This window comes from Clupea harengus, chromosome 17 (genome assembly GCF_900700415.2).
Source record: "Clupea harengus chromosome 17, Ch_v2.0.2, whole genome shotgun sequence".
NCBI lineage: Eukaryota > Metazoa > Chordata > Actinopteri > Clupeiformes > Clupeidae > Clupea > Clupea harengus.
This window is the reverse complement of record NC_045168.1, coordinates 25887938-25903062: the sequence shown is the minus strand read 5'-3', so window position 1 is coordinate 25903062 and position 15125 is coordinate 25887938. Positions and strand designations below refer to the sequence as shown.

The following is a 15125-nucleotide window of genomic DNA, read 5'->3' as shown; positions in this document are numbered from 1 at the left end:
TGTAACATCACTATTGTTGTTAAATAGATTACCGTGGTGATTGTAGACACATACAAAATTAAAAATAGATGTGCAGAGGACTAGATGTGCAGAGTAACCAGAAGGATGACGCTGTGAGGAGTAACCAGAAGGATGACGCTATGAGGAGTAACCAGAAGGATGACGCTATGAGGAGTAACCAGAAGGATGACGCTATGAGGAGTAACCAGAAGGATGACGCTATGAGGAGTCAGGTCTGATTCGTTTATTCAACATGCTTCATGGAGCTTTAATAAATCCATGTAGAAACACAAGATGGCCGCACGCATAATTGTCCCATCCATCTTGTGGGATCACTGCCCTGGCCATGGCCTTCGACCCTGCAAGAGAGAGAAGAGAGAGAGTGAGAAGAGAGACAGAGAGGATAAAGGATAAACAAATGCAAAGAGAAGAGAGAAGAAGAGGAAGAAACAGTGACAGAGACAAGGCAAAAGGTCTCATCATTTCCTGTGTGAAGACATTTGAGTTACAGAGTAGAAACTAAGAGACACCCACTTGGGGCCTTGTCCAAACTGGACCCTCCTCACTCCGTCACGGCGTGACTACACGCTCTTAAACAGAAAAAGGGAATTGACAGACTGGTTTCATTGAAATAACAAACCTAATAAATATTAAAAACACCATAAAATATGTTTAGGGGACGCTGTGAAACATAGAATTTATTTTTCGCTTTTCATTATGTGCGTGTTGAGCTGCATTTCATGTGTTATTTTCATTCATTTTCCCCATACTCTGCAATATGCAAACACATGTTTGTATGATGTAGGTCTACTACTTTTCGACATTCAGGGTTTTACTACGTTTGGTCCTAATATCAGTTTCACTGATGTGCTATTAGTGACTCTTTCATTAACAAATACGGCCTTGCGGCCAGAAAACTGACAGGTAGAGTTATGGTGCTACGTGGACCTGAAAGAAAACTGCTGCAGATGTTTGTGAAGGCTGCATGGATGCAGACTCACTCAGGCATGTTGATGGAGGGACTTATAACCCACTTCCTGCTAATTGGTTTGAGATGACCCTTAATGTGGCGGACCCTCCACATGAACGCACAAACGGAGTGGAAGTGGGTAGGGAGAGGGTGTAGGGGCAAGTTTGGAAAAGGCCCCTCAGGACTGGGACTGAAAACGTACCTGTTGTTGGGGGCCAGGAGGAGGAACATCTGAATATCATTGCATCTGTGAATATACAAAATGATATGTAACCACTGTTAAAGAAAGAAAAAAAAAACTCCTTAGGTTTAGGAAGGAGCAATAGTTACCTCTGGGCAGACAGGGCAGCATTGGTTTTGTGGGACGACCCCTGGATGGGGGCAGTTGAGCAGGGGGGCACAAAAGCTCAGAACACAATTTGGGTTTCCATTATCACACTTACAGGACATACATGGGTGTGGCTGCCAACTCTCCTGGTCCTGGTATGTTTGACCCTGTTCATCCAGGCAAACGGTTGAGACCGCTGAGAAAAGTTTATAAAAACAAAATAAAAATATATTTTATGAACCACCAAACATAGTGAGACATGATTCTGTAGTCTTACTGAAGAAAGAATTCATCTTTGGGCTGGGGGATATATCGGTATAAGAGGAACACCAATATATTTTTCAAACGAGATGTAGGATTAGACAATATCATTTATAAAATGTATTTGTGTAGTTTTTCCTGTCTATGTATTTTCTGTGAATGAAAGTGTGAATGAAAATGTGTGATCTATCCGATGCCGTCTTTCGTATGTGAAAGAGGGAGAGAGAGACAGACATATTCTCGCTTTATCTGGCAGAGTTACTGTGCACGTTTCTAACTACCAGGCGGGGAAAAGTTGTCCTGTGTATGACAATTGCACCTATTTACCACAGGGCTGCAGACATTTAGCAAAATCAATGTATAAAACCACGGTAAATAGTCAGGTAATTACAGTATATCTATCAATGTATAAACCACGGTAAATAGTCAGGTAAAAAAACTGGGATATCAAAGTCAAAGTCAAAGTCAAAGTAGCTTTATTGTCAATTACTTTGCATGTTAAGACATACAAAGGAATCGAAAAAACGTTTCCCACTCTCCCACGGTGAAACATATAAAGTGCACACGCACAACAACAGATAAGACAAGACATGTCCTACATATAGATATACATATAGATATGATTTGTGATCCATATCGCCCATCCCTAATTCATCGTATATACATTTAGATTGTTTTGTTCTACTCAAGGGATCTTTTTTCTATTTTCATTTTGACTTTAATACAAAAGTAGATCAAAAAAGTAGATCAATACCTCATTGTGTAGCTCTCATTCATCTACCTGGATGGCCTATCTGCTGCAGACATATAACTGAAATATTTTACCGTCACTTTCTACAAAACCCAGTTCCTTCTCTACAAATCTTCTACTCACATAATTCCAATTCTTACTTACCATCCCCTTGCACTAGTAGCAACGAAGCGGAAACCAGGAGAGCTGCATATGCAGAGGTGAACATGATGTTCTTTCGTGTGGTAGTATTTAAGTGAGAGTCTATGTTCCTCTAGTCCTAGTCCACATGAGGTTATACGTCTGTGGCCTGGGCTTTTAAATGTTAGACGTTGCAAAAAAGCAGATGTTGTCGGAGAAGACAATCTGTGAAACCATCGAACCTTGCACAAACTTCTTTTAAGAAGTCAGTGTGAGTCAGCTTGTTATAGTTCATGGAAACTAAGACCTAAACTAAAAGTTGCAATGAAAAGATAATTCTGTTAATTGAAATAAAAAAAATTTAACACGAAAAAACATGAAAACTAAATACATTGAACAATACTTTATTGAACAATGCCACACAAACTAAAACGAACTAGAATTGCAGGTAAAATCAGCTTTGTTTTCGTTTCCCCCCTTTGATGTGCTTTGTGGCTGTCCCTGTTCTGTTTGATTTCTTGTGAGACACTAGCCTAATGAAAAAGGACCCAGGATGAATGAAATAAATCATATTGATGGTCATGCATTCTTTCATCCTACCTTTTCAGCTTCTATATGCTAAGGCTTTCTTCACAATAACACTACAACTAAATACAAACTAAACAATTCCTCAAAGTAAAAACACGTATGCACTAAAAACTAAAACTAAACTTATATAAAAATACAAACTGAAAGTCCAAATAAAAATAAAAACTACAATAACTCTGATGTGAATTCACAGAGACTGGGCCATTTCCATTTCCACATGAGCACAGGATCCAGGATCCAGGATGTTTGAACTGATCTCAAATCAGCTGTTTAAATGAATAACATATAGATGGGCTCTCAATGAGTTGAGGCATCTTGTTGACTGTAGAAGGAAAGATGAGAAATATGATTCATATATACTAAAGTACACTGCTGTGAGTGTTAGTGTAGGGAGGAAGTCAGGGACCAGATGGTCAACAGATAAGCATGTTGCACCAAACCCCTCCAGTCAGAATGACACAGTGGACTGGCACATGGAGGCATTAAGAGGTGAACAGACACAAAGCTCTCTAATTCATTCACATGTAGTATCTCAAAATAAAGATGCATTTCCACAACATAACACATTGATAATGGAACTGATAAGGTAACTGCAGCCAGTGAGACTCATTTGCATGACTGAACCAAAGCATTTGCAATGTGTTCAAAAGACTGATAAACTGCTGTTTAACAAGAGAGTAATTATCATGCGCACAAGAGACTAGTTATCATGTGCACAAGAGACTAGTTATCATGTGCACAAGAGACTAGTTATCATGTGCAGAAGAGACTAGTTATTATGTGCAGAAGAGACTAGTTATCATGTGCACAAGAGACTAGTTATCAAGTGCACAAGAGACTAGTTATCAAGTGCAAAAGAGACTAGTTATCATGTGCAGAAGAGACTAGTTATCATGTGCAGAAGAGACTAGTTATCATGTGCACAAGAGACTAGATGATGTGGAGGTTGAACAAATTGTTTTAAAAATTTCAATTCTGTTCTGAAAAACACAACAACATGGCTGCCCACCCATAAAACCTGAGCAGCATGATACAACAACAAAGCTGCCTGAGTTTTCGAACAGGCACCCCTCCTATCAATCAATCAATCAATCAATAAATCAATCAATCAATCAATCAATTTGTTTATTTGATCAAGAGGGACAGTGTACATTCATGAACATTAAAATGTAAATGCACCCAATTATAGCCAAAAGGCTAGTTTCCATTGGCAGTCCCCCTGCCAGAGTGAAAAAGGCTATACAACCTAAAAAAGGCATTAACGTATATCAAACATAACATTGACAATAAATAAAAAAAAAATTTTTAAAAAGATACAATAAAATAAAATACAATCCCAATATACAAGTTCTACAAGTTCCTTCATCAATATTTAGTTGAATTAGGTCCGCGACACCACCAGAAGACTCAACAGTGGTGTCTGGTGTCCCTGACCGACCCACCCCCTCCATACTCATGAACAATTAGAGCACATGCCACTACCAGAGACAACAACAGTTACACTTCAACATACAGTGCCTTGCATAAGTATTCAACCCCTTGGATGTTTTACCCTTTTATTGCTTTTATAAATCAATCATTTTTGACAAAAAAAATACAAAAAAGCCCTCTTTAATGTCAAAGTGAAAACAGATTTCTACACAGTAATGTCAATTAAATAAAAATATGTAATGTAAAAGAACTGATTGCATAAGTATTCACCCCCTTTAAAGTGACTGACCTTAGTCAGGGGCTCAGTACCCTGAGCAGCATCATCTCTTTGGAGGTTTGGGGAGAAACATTGCCTGACGTTGGCTATGCAGCGAATTTAAAGGGTCCTATTTGCGTCTTCCCAAAATGATCCTCTACAAGGGTTATTACAACATAGGCCAGACAAAAATCCTACTGGAAAAAAAAAACATTGAAAAAACTTCTTTATGAAAAGACATCTATCGAAAGCTCCAAAGAAAAGACACAAGTTCCAACATTGTCGAACAAAACATTAAAAACAAATTCATGGCCGTGAAACGTGGTAATGCAGACACGTCAAAGGAATGCAACCACAAAAGAATGCAACGTCAAACGAATAAAACGTCAAAATTGACCGATCGCCAGGGCCCCGCCCCCTTAGTTACTGTTGCTACGTCCGACACAATTCCCGGAACTGTCAAGCTAAAAGCCATGGCGAGTACGGGGACAAGCGCTATAGCTGTCAGTGTGAGTGATGATTTTTGGAGTAATACCTCCACGATATCCTCCAGATCAAGGCAAAAGGGACTGCAGTATGCAGTGGAAGTATATCCAAAATATTAAGATCAACAACGAAGTGGACACAACAATAATCGAAGGAAAAGTATACAGGTCTCAATAAAAAAAAATGAGAAACCCTACGACCTCTTCATTAAATGCAACCAGCACAAACCTTGTAGACTAGTCATGTTATTTCACCACTGGGTAAGATATGTATATAATATTTCAAGCTAGCTAATAACCTACAACGATTATTTATTCTTATTATTTATTCCGTCTCTGGCGAGACACTCTGGTACTGGAGGTATCTATCGATCTAGCTAGCTAGGATGGTGACAATCTAGAGAACAGTACAGTAACGTACCAGTGTGGATCAAGATAGCTGCTAGTGACGTTATTGTTCAAGGGATGTGTGTGCATGTTGCTGAAAGTATTTCACAGTCACTGTAGTGATAACTTCCTTGTAAAATGATGATCCTGATGTAATGCTATGGCTTTGTATCAGATCACCAGGTTATTGCTCTCAGGTTGTGCCTTATGCATACCTTGGGATACTCAGGAGTAGGTTGCCCATTCACAAAATGCCACAAACTTCATAATGGCCTTTTGTTCAACATTGATACAGTATGTTAAGCTCGAGCTAGTCTCTCCAACTAAAGTGTTAATGTTAAAATCAAAATGTTAATGTTACCGTCTGTAAAATTGCACACTGAGCTATCCTAGCTAGCGATGTTGATGTTACCGTCTGTAAAATTGCACGCTGAGCTATCCTAGCTAGCGATGTTGATGTTACGTCTGTAAATTGCACGCTGAGCTATCCTGGCCAGAGATAGCAAACGCCAGCAGCATAAATACAAAGTGTTCGTTAAAAGTTCTGTTCAATGTTGTATCAAGCATAAATACAAAGTGTTCGTTAAAAGTTCTGTTCAATGCTGGCGTTTGCTATCGCTAGCTAGGATAGCTCAGAGTGCAATTTTACAGACGGTAACATTAACATTTTGACGGTAACATTTTGATTTTAACATTAACACTTTAGTTGGAGAGACTAGTTATGTACTTGTAGTGGTAATAATACAAGTTGTCATGAACCATAACTGTTTGGGGATGTTCTCTCAACTAGACAGTTAGTTATCATACCTAGCGATAGCGTAGTTCGCTAGATAGATATCATAGCTAGCTGCAAGCAGCTTCATTTACTTTGGAGCAGACATATGTGTGTTTTTCGATATATTGAGGTGGGAGTGGGGTCTCCCACACTGTTTAATCCACCGCCGGCACCTTTCCTCTTGTGTTTTGGGCTTTGGAAATGCGGAAAAAAAACACACATCCCTCTAATCTCTATGTCAGATCTAAAAGTCCCGTAAGCACACTGCTTCACCATGCTGCTCAGACCTCAAAGTTGTCGGACCTTCTTCTCTTAGTAGCGGTTGCTAAGGTATGATTGGACGAGGGCCGTTCTAGGGAGGAGTTTCGCGATCGGTCAATTGACAACACTTTGTGCCTTAGCAACTGTTGCGTAGCCAAACGTCACGAAGAATGCGTTATATTAGCCAGTCAAATTTCCACTATTCCACAAGGATAGGTTGATAAATTAACAAAAGCAGAAATAAATAAATAAAGCATTTGAAACGTATCCCACTCTTCAACAAAGAGGCATATTGAACTAATGTTTACAGTTCAACTCACAGTACAGTATAGTTACATTGCGAATAGCACCAACAGCATCTACAGCATCAGTAACCGCCTAAGCACTGCACTGGTTTCAGCCACTTTATCTATAACTGTGTCGTTGCTTATAGACATGAGGATTTCCTTCTCTATGCAAATTAACATGAAAGCCTCCAAGTTGTCAGAAACATAACAGAAACGTATATGCTAACCCAATGACATGATAAGCATCTGTAAGGAGGAGGTTGTACTGTGAGAGTATTAAATGGACACAACGGGCACAGTTTTTGGGTAATATAAAAAGGCTAATATTTTAATTCAATTTAATATTTTGCTTGCGAATAGGTTGACAACGCTACAACGATATTAACCAACGCTACAACGTTAGCCGAATAGTTACGTTGCTAATCATTAGGCCTATGTCTCTCTTTACCAGTTGCCACTTGTGTTTGTCCTCTTGAAAATAAATCGGTAAGCTTGGCACATTTGGCAGCATCCTCCACCAATGCCTTTCTTTTTTTTAACCTGGCTTTTTCAGCCCCTCCTGGCCTCTTCCTCCCATCCATCCTCCTTGATGCGTATCGTTGCGGTAGGGCAGGCCCAGCGGTAGCCTATCTGAGAAAACTTTTTGGAAAAGACGGGCTATGGACCCAACCAACTCTATTTGGGAGGGGAGAACTCCCTAGCATGGTACAACCCATGCAGAGGCTGCGGTGTCAGAATGCGGAACGTGTGTAGCCTACTTTAAGAGAAGATGGACTAACGTGACAAATGTCAAAAAATTAAATTCTCGACCGGCCCAGAAGTGAAGCGGCCCACCGGGAACTCTCCCAATTCTCCCGATTACCCACCCCGGGCCTGTCTTTTGATAACTTGTGTATTGCCCTTCTTTGAAGGGTCTGTCTGGTACCGTAAATAAAACTATATAAATAGAATCAGGAACGTCCTCAAGTGGACCTTTGTTACGGACTTTTAATACTTCATCTTTTATTTTTTTTTGGCTTTCTTCCATTTTGGATGCTCTGTTGGTTTTCAGGCTGTGAAGTTTTCACTACCTCAGGGTTATGAAATGCTACAAGTCCAGAAGGGGGCAGTATTGAGTTGCTGAACATGTGCAACCCATTTGAACGTTGTAATGATGACTGCAAAATTGTATTCATTTGGATACATTGATTGAACTTTAGTCTGTCCAATTTCAGCAAAGAAGTAGAATGTTGTTACGATACCGGCTCCTGGAATGCAACTTTAAAAATGAGACCGACACCAGAGATCATGAAAAAAAAGCCTTTATTCCTAATAAATTATTTAAAATCTAGGAGATGCAACATACACATATCATTTCACTGATATTGCATACAAAGCAACCACCTTCTAAACTCTGGAATACATGTACCGAAACATCCTGCTGTTCTCTGCCTTTAGCGCTGCCGATGAGAAATGGAGTCACTGAAGTGCAACTTAAATACATGGAGGTACTTTTAGCATCCACGGCACCACAAGCACTGTTGTGGATAATTTCTTCAACTAATTATAAAATAAAGTTTCTTCAAGAATATTCATTGAGTAATTAAGCCTTTATTGAAGGTCAACATAAGGAGTCTGTGGTTCTAATGAAGTATCAGAGTTATTATGGTATTAACTCAGCGTCCCTTTAGAAACTTGCCACTATTATGTTGGGTTCCCATTTCTTCCTACGTCAGCATATTATGACGTGTGATGTTATCTGGTTTAGTGGTTGCGCAGTTTAAGGTTTACGGCCACCATTTTGTGTAAAGATTCTTTACAGTTTTCTTGTTGATGTGCAAGCTTGCAAAATGACTGATGATCCCTCAAAGTTGAATTTTGTTATTCTAACCACAGGTTGTTCCTCAAGAGGTTTACCCATGTATGATTTTACAGACAACTACTTGCTATCTTCTTCAAATTAATTTTGATGGTGTATGGTCATGTGAAGGACAGATCAACACAAATAAAGTCTATTTCTATGTAGTTTTGTGGTCCAAGTCCCAGTGGAAAACCACCACAGCACGATATTGCCAACTATATCACCAAAAGGCATCAGTTAGCATGCTAGCAAGCTGTCATCAATTTTAACTGTGCTGTTGTTGGTGTTTGCAAGGTACTGCATTCCTTTTAAATAGCTTACTAGTTACATAGAAACTGCACATATTCTTCCATGAAGACGTACACAATATCCATCCATCCAGTTATTGATATGTGTAACACTTCGAAACCAAGCACAGTCCTGTCCTTCTGGACGTTCCCCATCTGGTCCATTGTCAGGTTGATCCTTGTCCCAGAACCTATAAGACCTATCATGAGTAAGGTGTGTTTGTTGCTATATCTGAAATGATCAGATCTGGTTACATTTTCCTGCCATAGATACGGTCCTGATCCAAAAACTAACTAGAAAGTTCTTGAAATTCTAGACAATGCATGTCAAAGTAACTGTTCTTGATAGTCTTGCAGAGAAAACCTTTGTTTGGAGGAGACTATTTTGGGGGGATTTTTATCAAACTCCATTCCACACGTGAGTGAAGTAATTCTTACGTCAAGTTGTCCTGAAGAGACTTGCCATCTAACCACAGCCATTGACCCTCTTTCTGTCTGTCGGTCAGCCCAATCCAAAAGGGAATTTCCTTGAGGGTAGTTCTGTCGATATGGTTCACCAAGAACGACTGGAAAAGATAAATTCAGCATCTGTTTAGTTTAATACATTGGGGTCATAAAAGTCTTTGGGTGAATCTGATTGTCAAATTATAAAATGTCCCTAACCTGTTCCTCCTCGCTGTCAATAGTCACCAAGTCTCCTCCTGCAGAAATACATTTCTGCCTGCTCTCTTCCCATTGCAGGAGCTCATCAGACAACAGGTAGAATTTACATTTATGTGGGATCCATCCGGAATCACAAGGTCTGGGCGCTGCAGAGGTAAAAGGCCATGCAGTGTCAAATGAACCAATTTCCAGTTATGCCTTGTAAAACATTATTTTGTGCCATAAATTCCCTGAAGCACCAGTCAACCATATCTCACTCAGGCATCTGTCGTAGAAAAAAGACATTGTCTTGCAGGCAACCTGTCTTTGGCGGCTATCACCTGATTATGTTTATAAATGCTTATTCAAACTAACTCGCAAACTTATATTTGTTTTTTGCATCTTGCACACTTTGGGCCTTAGTTTGGCGGTGAAAACCATAGACATATATACGTATATATGCATGGGCGTCGCCACAATATAACCCCCACTCTCAAAATGCTGCTGACGCCCTTGTATATATGTATGTGTCTATGGTGAAATCGGTCGGCGACAAAAACTGTTGGCGGAAACAGTGCATGAGCAAGCGGTAAAGGGGCGATCAAAGGTACTGAGCCTGGCTGAACTTAATTAGTCAAAGGTTTGGTTAAAGTCGACCAATAGCATTGTAAGGCAACCCCTTTAATCTGAATGTGTCAGACGAGATTACAGTGTGAAATGATGGCAATATCGCAGTGGGTTCCGGACAGTTTCAAAGAAATAAACCGTAGAACTCCTCCTTGAAACATAATTTTAGCCCGTCACATCTGTTTTAAAACGCCCTACCACATCCCTTCGGACTGACCGTTATATTGTTATTCAGGGTAGCCTACGTGATTTTGATCTGGTACAAAAATAAAGCGTTTTGCTCACTTATTCTATGACAATCATAATTTTTATTGAGATCGATAGGCCCATCTCCCGTAGGCATACATTCTGGATAATTTATTTTAGATTAGAATGTAAATTGTCCAAATATGATAGGCTACGTAATCAATTTAATAATCTAAATTCGTTTTATGGAATACATGTGCAACTTTGGAGGTATTAGAACGAAAAATGTAGATCTTACATTTTTGCTGAAATGTTAAATGTTTCAGCAGACATTACTTGCTGAAGTGTGACTTGTGGGGACAGAAGAGGTCAGTTCTATTTCCTATGGAAATAAAAGTTCTCCGATGTAAACCTGGGTTTTCATAGTAGGTTATTTGTACTACTTTCCCCAATAGCACAGGCGACGTATTGCATGGTAATGTGAAAGAATGATCTTAATCTTTTAAGCTATGCAACAGCATATCAAGTATAGGTTAATCTCAGGTATGCAAGACTATGGTATTCGACGTTACTTGGATTGAATTTTTATCTTTTAAATGGCTTTTTTAATTATTATTATAGGCTATCTAGTGCAGTTGGTGCATCCAGAAACCCAGCAGAACCAGACAGGTGAGTGAAAGACTGTTAGGTTAAGCATTGGATCAACGGGAGAGAGCGGACATGTAGGCTATATATACTAACAAAAGGGGATATCCCAAAGACGGGACACCACTGATGCGTAAACAGCAAGAGCAGCAATGATCAGTAGCCTACATGGATTGGGAACGCACAAGATATGGAGGTTACAAGCTATGTTTATGTTGATTAATTTGAACACCTGGACGATGCTGAATGGAATCTTTCTGCATTTTGTATAGCGGCTAAGAAAATAAAAGAGAGCTTTTATGGTGCGGGTGCGCTGCATTTCTTCTTCTGCCTTAGTGTAATTAGACTACAATATGTGAATAGAAGAACTAGAAATGTCATTATTGTGTGTTTACATCATAGATGACATTTGTTTACTGCTTACTGAGCATTTAATTAAAGTTGTACAATGGAACTACCCCTTCCCAAGTCTTTCAAAGATTTAACCTTTTAAAAAAAACATTTTGTTCTTTTTTAGAAGCATGCCAGGATATATGTTAACTTCGGGGATAGCTGAGAGAGCATTAATTAACCCATGTAAGGCCCTTTAAGAAAATTATTCATTTTGTTAATGCCTTTCTTTTATTGATAATGCTATATGGTTGAAATTAATGTCTGCTTGAAGTAACTACAATTACCATGATGCCTTTTTTTACCCTTGTTTCCTGCTGGAATTAGTTTTGTTGTACCCAATCCTGTGTGAGAAGTATTTTTTATTTTATTCAAGCTAGTTGGATTTTAGGAGGCAGGAATCGGAAGTCTTCTGCCTGCTACAGAGAGGATTAGCAGAGTTGTATGTTCACTATAGACACTGGAGCAGCGGGTTGCAAGAGTTCTCTTGATACTTTTCAGTTCATCACGTAAATGTGTGCTAAAGTGACACAATTGAGGTGAAACTTCTAATTTCATATTGCTGGTTTTCGTATTTAGACAATTGACGTACATGTCACATTTTATAACTTATATAAATACATTTTACACACAGCTACAAACACAATATTTCTTTATTTAATTTGTAGATTAAAGGGAAAATAAATGTCGCCTATTTGTTAAATTCTATCAGAGTGTGCCATTAAATCACTATTGTTTAACTAAAAGTACTGGTAATAGGAGCTACTCTTTACATTTACTTCTTCCATCGTAACTATATCTGACGATTTCCATATTTCCTGCCAGGTACACTGGTATAGCATTTCTTCAGTGGAGGCAACGCGCTATTTGCTTTGTTCACATTCTACTTACTAGTGTGTTATTACTTAGTGGCTATATACTTACCATATATGATTCTATTGCTAAAATTCCTAAATGTAGTGGTAGGCAGGAAGTCCAGCCCACTCACCAACAATAGCTGGGAACCCAGGGTTCTGTTCTGTTGTAATGTGAGTGTGACTCCTAGGTATTTTATAACATTATGTGGGCATAATTCGCCATTCTGCCGATAAAGGGAATGTGATATTTTTTGGCAGATAGATAATTCTGACTTGGGCAGTGATGGTCAGTGATTGGCACATTCAGATGTTCCCTGATAGCTCGGTTAGTTCGCTGCGAGCAGCTTAATTTACCTTGGAGCAGATATATGTGTGTTTGTTGATCTTCGATATATTAACTTGGGAGTGGGGTCTCCCACACGGTTTAATCCACCTTTTCTCCTGCGTCTCCCTCTAATCTCTCAGGGTACCTTGTGTCAGATCTACAAGTCACATAGGCACACCATTTCACCATGTTGCTCAGACCTCAAAGTTTGACGGAGTCCTAGTTCTAGGGAGGAGTTTTGCGAACGGTCAATTGTGTTTACCACCGTCGAAACCTAAGAAAGCAGCAGCACATCGTTATCTTGTTTTTTCGATCAATTGAGACATTTACATTTAGTCATTTAGCAGACGCTTTTATCCAAAGCGACTTACATATGTGCGACTTACAATGTATACACATTTTACATTTACATTGATGGCACACTGCACATCAGGAGCAATTAGGGGTTCAGTGCCTTGCTCAAGGACGCTTACGACAGGGAATGGAACTAGCAACCTTCTGATTACTAAACGACTTCTCTACCTCCTGCGCCACTGTCGCCGCGAGACATCACTTCCTCTTTTCATTTCCGTTGGGTCTGCTGCCAATGTCGAAGGTGCACACCTACCACAGCTAGCACAGATTCATATCGAATCTTTCTCGCACCCCTCTATCTGTTTTTCACATCTTGTACACTCAGCCTCATACAGCTTCCCTAAAATTATATCTTGTGTTGAGGCGACTATTTATTGATCAATTTAGCTAAAATAATTTTCCAGATGAATAATGTATGCAGCGGTTTTAGTTTTCTGACCTTTGACGCAAGTTGACTGTTGTGGATTGTTGTCTTTGTAGGCATCTGAAGACACAGAGAGATGTTACTAAAATATCTGTGAACCATCACTTACTTTCTGTACCTAAAATGATTTGAGCTGAACACCACAAAAGCCCCAGATAACACTGCATTCTTTTGTTCATCAATTGAGACTGACATTATTTCCTCTTGTCCTTTGGGTGCTAATGTCGATGAAGATGCATTTAACTAGCAGAGCCTCATAATAGGTAATGTGTCAGTGCACAAAATGCATTTGTGGTGTATTTTTTATATCATGTCACAGCACACAGGACATCATTTAAGTTATAGACATTTCAAAATACTAAAGCTAAGTGTTAACTCAAATGGTGACCAATACTCACAGAGTACACCCAGGACAATGATTCCACACAGTTGTACAACAGACATAGCGACCAGCATGAACTTGGTACGATTCCATCGAGGGGTCATAACCTGTGACCTCAACTTCGGACCTGTCAGTTTATACAAAAAGGCTCTCATTCTTTTTTCATTGTGAAATTGAATCTTGAGTATACATCCATTGGACTACATTACTCCGACACAAACATGACAAAGGTTCATGTTCAAAGGTTCAGGTTTTTCACAGATAAAATACATCTTAGTCTAAGATATATTAGGATAGTATGTATGCAGGCTGTTGTTTTGATGATGAATGAAAAAAATATTTACCACTGACGTCTGGTCCGGTCAGTTCGTCCATATTTTGATAAATCTCATCATCCATCATCTTTACTATTGTCGAGCCAACAAATAATTTGACTGTAACACTGGCTGACCATGTAAGAACTGACTGTTCTGTTTTTGACTACTTCCTTTAACTAACTTCGGAATGAAGGCGGACACACAAAAGAGGTGTGATTTATTTAAATTAGAAGACAACTTGGTTTAGTCCCGCGTTTCTCAAAATGTGGGGTGGGGCGCGAATGGACGCAATGAACGGGAGATTTTCCCGTTACAATGCCTTCCTTTATAGACAATAACGATCATACACCCCCATCGCACTAAACAACCACACTCAAACAAAGAAATATTGTATTAATTAGCCCATTCCTCACCATTATACAACACTATTACGATTAGATGGGCGACTGGGATGAAAATGTGACCTGGAACCATAGTGCGAAAATGTTCATTGACGTCGGCGTATTAATTGCAGCGGGACAATGAAAAATAACTTTCCCGGAGCATGAAAGTGTAGTGGGCGATAGGCTAATGTTGACATTATGGATACATTTGTGACACGAAATACAAAGGTTGGCGATTCAGTACCAGTAGCGAAAAAGACAGCTGATCCACCATCAACTTAAAAGAAAATAGAAATAAATGTGGCAATTTTACATTACATTTAGTCATTTAGCCGACGCTTTTATCCAAAGGTATAAAGCTTGGTCTACCATTGATAACACAATTGCATTGTAGGCCCTATTTCTATATATTTTTGGAACTCAGCCCATTTGAGGCAAGGATTGACACCATTGCACTTTTATTTTCTCTATTTCTGAACTGATGTTATTTGTTATTGATTTTCTCTATTTTTGAACTGATGTTATTTGTTTGATTTAGAACTTATCGTTATTTCAATAAATTTGAC

General features: G+C 39.1%; 1 protein-coding gene and 1 long non-coding RNA gene across 4 annotated transcripts; both read right to left on the bottom strand.

The window, feature by feature from the left end:
* Window positions 1-229: 229 nt before the first annotated feature.
* On the bottom strand, window positions 230-2607 carry LOC116224411. Its single transcript, XR_004165567.1, has 4 exons — window positions 2455-2607; window positions 1301-1494; window positions 1173-1217; window positions 230-359 (listed from the first exon to the last, which is right to left on the bottom strand). It is a non-coding gene; the product is annotated as an uncharacterized LOC116224411 (long non-coding RNA).
* A 5867-nt stretch (window positions 2608-8474) lies between these two features.
* LOC116224458 (perlucin-like protein) lies at window positions 8475-14315 on the bottom strand. 3 transcript variants are annotated; one of them, XM_031584335.2, is made up of 6 exons: window positions 14204-14315; window positions 13876-13986; window positions 13493-13537; window positions 9691-9836; window positions 9466-9593; window positions 8475-9227 (listed from the first exon to the last, which is right to left on the bottom strand). In XM_031584335.2, exons 1-6 carry the CDS (start codon window positions 14259-14261, stop codon window positions 9065-9067), a joined length of 651 nt encoding a protein of 216 aa, XP_031440195.1. In that variant the 5' UTR covers window positions 14262-14315; the 3' UTR covers window positions 8475-9064. The 3 variants fall into 3 exon arrangements, with proteins under 3 accessions (XP_031440195.1, XP_031440196.1, XP_031440197.1); XM_031584336.2 differs by having other exon boundaries at window positions 8475-9218; XM_031584337.2 differs by lacking the exon at window positions 13493-13537.
* Between the last annotated feature and the right edge of the window lie 810 nt (window positions 14316-15125).